Source organism: Varanus komodoensis, unplaced genomic scaffold (genome assembly GCF_004798865.1).
Source record: "Varanus komodoensis strain SLA01 unplaced genomic scaffold, ASM479886v1 scaffold549, whole genome shotgun sequence".
Classification (NCBI taxonomy): Eukaryota; Metazoa; Chordata; class Lepidosauria; order Squamata; family Varanidae; genus Varanus; species Varanus komodoensis.
The window spans coordinates 7025-12542 of NW_025336156.1; the positions used below are offsets into that span (position 1 = coordinate 7025).

Below are 5518 nucleotides of genomic sequence, written 5' to 3' on the forward strand. Positions count from 1 at the left end.
CAGGAAGGCTAAAGTGCCCCTCTTGTGGGGAAAGCTTTGCTCACAAATCTGCATTGGGGAAACATTGGAAAAATCACACAAGGGAGGTACCCTTTGAATGCCTGCAGGTGTGGAGAACGTTCAGCCGTCTTAAGGTCTCTCTTTACAGCAAGGACTTCCCACAGGGGAGAAACCATTTGAGTGCCTGGAGTGTGGAAAGGGGTTCAGGGAAATAAGAGCCCTTGATGCACATGAATTTGTTTCACATGGGGGAGAAACCATATGAATGTCTTGACTGTGGAAAGAGCTTCGGGGCAAAAGAAGCCCTTGACCTTCATAAAAGGATCCACATGGAGGAGAAAGCATTTAAATGCTCAGAGTGTGGAAAGGGGTTCAGTAGAAAAGGGCAACTCACCACTCATGAACGAACCCACACAGGGGAGAAACCTTTCACATGTATGGAGTGTGGCAAGAGCTTCACTCAGAGCTCAGGCCTTGCTTACCATGAAGGAATTCACACCGGGGGGAAACGCTTTGAATGTCATGAGTGTGGAAAGGCCTTTCGATGGAAGGCCGTATTGACTAATCATCTAAGAGTCCACACAGGAGAGAAACCCTATAAATGCTTGGAGTGTGGCAAGGGCTTCATTCAGCGCTCACATCTCGCTCGCCATCGAAGAATTCACACGGGGGAGAAACCATATGAATGTCTTGACTGTGGAAAGCGATTCGGGACAAAAGAACCCCTTGACCTTCATAAAAGGATCCACACAGAGGAGAAAGCATTTAAATGCTCAGAGTGTGGAAAGGGGTTCAGTAGGAAAGGGCAACTCACCACTCATGAACGAACCCACACCGGGGAGAAACCATTCAAGTGTATGGAGTGTGGCAAGTGCTTCAGTCAGAGCTCAGGCCTTGCTTACCATCAAACAATTCACACGGGGGAGAAACCATATGAATGTCTTGACTGTGGAAAATGCTTCGGCATAAAAGGAGCCCTTGATGCACATAAAAGGGTTCACACAGAGGAGAAACCTTTTAAATGCTTAGAGTGTGGAAAGGGCTTTAGTTGGAAATGGCAACTCACCACTCACGAACGAACCCACACAGGGGAGAAACCATTCAAGTGTATGGAGTGTGGCAAGCGCTTCAGTCACAGCTCAGGCCTTGCTTTCCATCAAACAATTCACACGGGGGAGAAACCATTTGAATGCCAGGAGTGTGGAAAGGTCTTTAGATTGAAGATACTATTGACTAGTCATCAAAGAATTCACACAGGAGAGAAACCCTATAAATGTTTGCAGTGTGGCCAGAGCTTCAGTCAGAGCTCAGGCCTTGCTTACCATCAAACAATTCACATGGGGGAGAAACCATATGAATGTCTTGAATGCGGAAAGAGCTTCAGGACAAAAGGAGCCCTTGATGCACATAAAAGGGTTCACACAGAGGAGAAGCCATATGAATGTCTTGACTGCGGAAAGAGCTTCAGGACAAAAGGAGCCCTTGATGCACATAAAAGGGTTCACACAGAGGAGAAACCATTTAAATGCTCAGAGTGTGGAAAGGGGTTCAGTGGGAAAGGGCAACTCACCATTCATGAACGAACCCACACAGGGGAGAAGCCGTTCAAGTGTATGGAGTGTGGCAAGCGCTTCAGTCAGAGCTCAGGCCTTGCTTACCATCATACAATTCACACGGGGGAGAAAGGATTTAAATGCTCAGAGTGTGGGAAGGGCTTCAGTGCGAAAGGGCAACTCACCATTCATGAACGAACCCACACAGGGGAGAAACCGTTCAAGTGTATGGAGTGTGGCAAGCGCTTCTGTCAGAGCTCAGGCCTTGCTTGCCATCATACAATTCACACGGGGGAGAAACCCTTTGAATGTCATGAGTGTGGAAGGACCTTTCAAGTGAAGGGTAAATTGACTGCTCATCAAAGAGTCCACACAGGAGAGAAACCCTATAAATGCTTGGAGTGTGGCAAGAGCTTCACTCGGCGCTCACATCTCACTCGCCATCGGAGAATTCACACGGGGGAGAAACCATATGAATGTCTTGAGTGTGGAAAGACCTTTCGATTGAAGGAAGTATTGACTGCTCATCAAAGAGTCCACACGGAAGAGAAACCCTATAAATGCTTGGAGTGTGGGAACACTCAACGCTCAGCTCTCGCTCACAAGTGGAGATTGCACACCGGGGAGAAACCCTATGAATGTCTTGACTGTGGAAAGAGCTTCGGGACAAAAGGAGCCCTTGATGCACATAAAAGGGTTCACACAGAGGAGAAACCATTTGAATGCTCAGAGTGTGGAAAGGCCTTCAGTGCGAAAGGGCAACTCACCATTCCTGAAAGAATCCACACAGGGGAGAAACCATTCAAGTGTTTGGAATGTGGCAAGAGCTTCACTCAGAGCTCAGGCCTTGCTTACCATCAAACAATTCACATGGGGGAGAAGCCCTTTGAATGCCAGGAGTTTGGAAAGGGCTTTCAATCGAAGGTTCTACTTACTACTCATCAAAGAATTCACACGGGAGAGAAACTGTATAAATGCTTGGAGTGTGGGAAGAGCTTCACTCAGCCCCAAGCTTTCACTTGCCATCGGAGAATTCACACAGGGGAGAAACCATATGAATGTCTTGAGTGTGGAAAGAGGTTCAGGACAAAAGGAGCCCTTGATGTGCATAAAAGCAAGGTAAGCTCACTTGGATCCTTCACAGGAGGAAAAAGGGTGGGAGATAAATGCAATGTAATGAGAATAAGTGTGTTGGAGAGTGAAGAGTACAGGAATGAAGTGCCCCTGAAAGTCTTTTGCATAAGGAGGATGCTTGCCCAGGCCACCCTTTTCTCCTGTCTGTGCAGCGTATCCTCTCCTACCCCTGTTTTTGCGACCTCTCTGCCCTGCCCTGAATTATTTTATCTGCAAGATCTTCGGATTCCTTGCAAGAAGAAGACAGATTTTCCTACAAATCACTAAATGTAATAAGAAATAAGAATAAGAAGCTTTGACACTAATCCAAAGGGAGCAGATTCATTTTCTTTGACAGGACTGTGGACCCCACAGAGGATTTGGTTCTCCTTTGTCACAGAAGAGCAGAGTGATTGGTAGCATTAATGAACTTCCTCTTCCCCTTCCCTTTTCCCTTCTCTTCCTCGAATGGCATTTATATCCTGCCTTCTTCCTCTTCTGAGGAACCACGTTTCCCTTTTTATCTGTACACAACAGCCCTGTGAGGTAGGCTAGGCTGGGTGATTGGCTGTCCCCAGGTCACCCAGGATGCTTTGTGGCTGAGTGGAGATTAATCTAGTAGCCCATCTGTGGGCCAAGGGTTTCGGGGCGAGTGGGGGCCTGGTCCATTGCCAAGGGGGAGAGGAACGCCTTAGCCACAGCCCTTCTGCCTCTGTCCACAGAGTTTTAAAGAAACGTGGAGGTTTGTTCTACAGTATATCACAGAAGTGAGTACTCCCCTCACATTATGCAAATATTTTGTTATATCTTTTCCTGTGACAACACTGAAGAAATGACAATGTGCCACAAAGTAAAGTAGTGAGTATACAGCTTGTATAACAGTGTAAATTTGCTGTCCCCCCAAAATAACTCAACACACAGCCATCAATGTCTAAACCGCTGGCAACAAAAGTGAGTACACCCCTAAGTGAAACTGTCCAAATTGGGCCCAAAGTGTCAATATGTGGTGTGGCCACCATTATTTTCCAGCACTGCCTTAACCCTCTTGGGCATGGAGTTCACTCACTTCTGTGAGATACTGTATGTATTTCAGTGAGGGCAGAAAGCGATTATTCTCCAGTTGCATGTTGTGCTGTTTGGCAGTTCCAAAATTCCCTGAGCAACGGCCGATCATAAAACAGAGGGTCTTAGGTTCGACGCATTGCACCAAGTCTTTCCCCGAGAGAACTACAACTATGTATCAGGTATCAAAGGACAGGGACTGTCCCTGCTAGTGAGAGATCCTTGAAGCTCATGATATGAGCAGAGAACGAAGTTGCTGTAACTCCCTCACCAGAAAATGACTTGCCATGGAAAGCGCCTGAAGGAGGGAGGCCTGGTAAAGTCGTGTTGCTGCAGCGCAGCCCCAGTGGCAGGGATGACTCCAGGTCTAAGGCGATTTCCAGACCTGAAATGATTCAGGGGTACGTGCCACCCCTCTTCCGAGATAAGGGGCACCTTGACTTCAGTGTCCCACAGGCTGCATGGGGAACAGCAGCAGCAGCAGCAGCAGCAGCAGCGAGAGCAGTTTCCGTGTGCCCGGAAGACCCACCTGCTCCAGTGCTTTCAGTGGTGAAACACACTAAATGGTCGGAACACTGTAAAGAAAAGTTACATTACACTCTAATTAGATGCCTTTGACAGGCCTTCTGAATTAAAGTTACCTTGAACAGGCAGGCCAATTAAGTAAACAGAAAGGTGGCATGTGTGAACTTACTGGGTTTGGGAGGCAATTTAGCAAGCCTATAAAGCACAGGGATTGCACTTTGACAGTTACCCACTCACAGAGTGGGGTCATTTGGTCTTCAGCACCAGACACCGAGGCCTCTTTTGATGTGTTTGTGGCAGGGCAGTGGGGTGGGATGGTAAGAGCTGCTTTTCTGAGTGCACTGTACTGATAGGTTGGTCTAGCAAATTCTTGACAGTACAGTGCATGTTCACAAGTGCAAATGTGCCTGCGGGAAGAATCTGGGTTGGCAAGCACACCCGGCAGGAGCTTGCCTCTGCTTAGGTGGGCCCATTCAGAAGCAAGGGGGCGCCATCGTCTCAGCTCCAGCAGCTGCTCAGGCTCGCTAAGGAGGCCATCTTCTCAAGGCCTGCTGGTGCTTTGTGAGAGAGAGGTGCAGCTTTGATGTTACAACGCAAAGGCACCCATGAGCAAGGTTTTTCTGCCAGGATTTGTCTGAATTTTCCCAACACCTGACAAGGCCCCAGCCTTGCCACACATTGGCAGGTGTTCAGCGTGTGCTCCTCACCTGGCGCACGCGAGTGAACGGTCTGTGGCTCTTGTGGAAGCAGGACCACCTGCCCCCCTTTGCCTGCCTCTTTTCATCAGACAGCAAATATACCTCACCGTCTTGCTGATTCCCCGCTGCTGACGCGGGACTCAGGCGCAACGCGCAGTAGCAGGAAGGTAGGTCTACTCGGAAGTCAGTCAGGGCAGTGCAGATGGATCCGTCCCCTTGACTTTGAGGGTGTGTGGCTGGCCAGCTTGCAGGGCGGAGCGAAAGCAAGGAGCTTGGAGGGAGGGGACCAAGCCCTGTGCCCTTCGTGCTATTGCATGATGTATTTGGCAGTTGCTTGTATTTTATATTGTGTTTATATTGTGCTTTATTATGTGTACGGACTTTCGTTCACCATCTGCCGTCCCCTGGAAGCAGAGCTCAAGGCAGCTTGGAAACCATGGGGTGCATGATCCTTTTGGGACTCCTGAAACCCTTTGACCTCCAAGGGTTATGGGAAACCTGTTACAGCAGGGGGCATGCAGAGGTGAAGGTTGTCTCTGCAGTCCACCCACTATGCAGAGCAGCAAG

The 5518-nt window shown here is 48.7% G+C and overlaps 1 protein-coding gene across 1 annotated transcript; it reads left to right on the plus strand.

Annotated features, from left to right (window-relative positions):
* Positions 1 to 6: 6 nt before the first annotated feature.
* On the plus strand, positions 7 to 3395 carry LOC123032437 (zinc finger protein 91-like). Its single transcript, XM_044448315.1, has one exon. It carries the CDS (start codon positions 225 to 227, stop codon positions 2952 to 2954), a length of 2730 nt encoding a protein of 909 aa, XP_044304250.1. The 5' UTR covers positions 7 to 224; the 3' UTR covers positions 2955 to 3395.
* The last annotated feature ends 2123 nt before the right edge of the window (positions 3396 to 5518 follow it).

What these genes read in the sequence shown, in the direction of transcription:
- LOC123032437 (XM_044448315.1), top strand. Translation starts at nt 225, where the DNA reads ATGCACATGAATTTGTTTCACATGGGGGAGAAACCATATGAATGTCTT.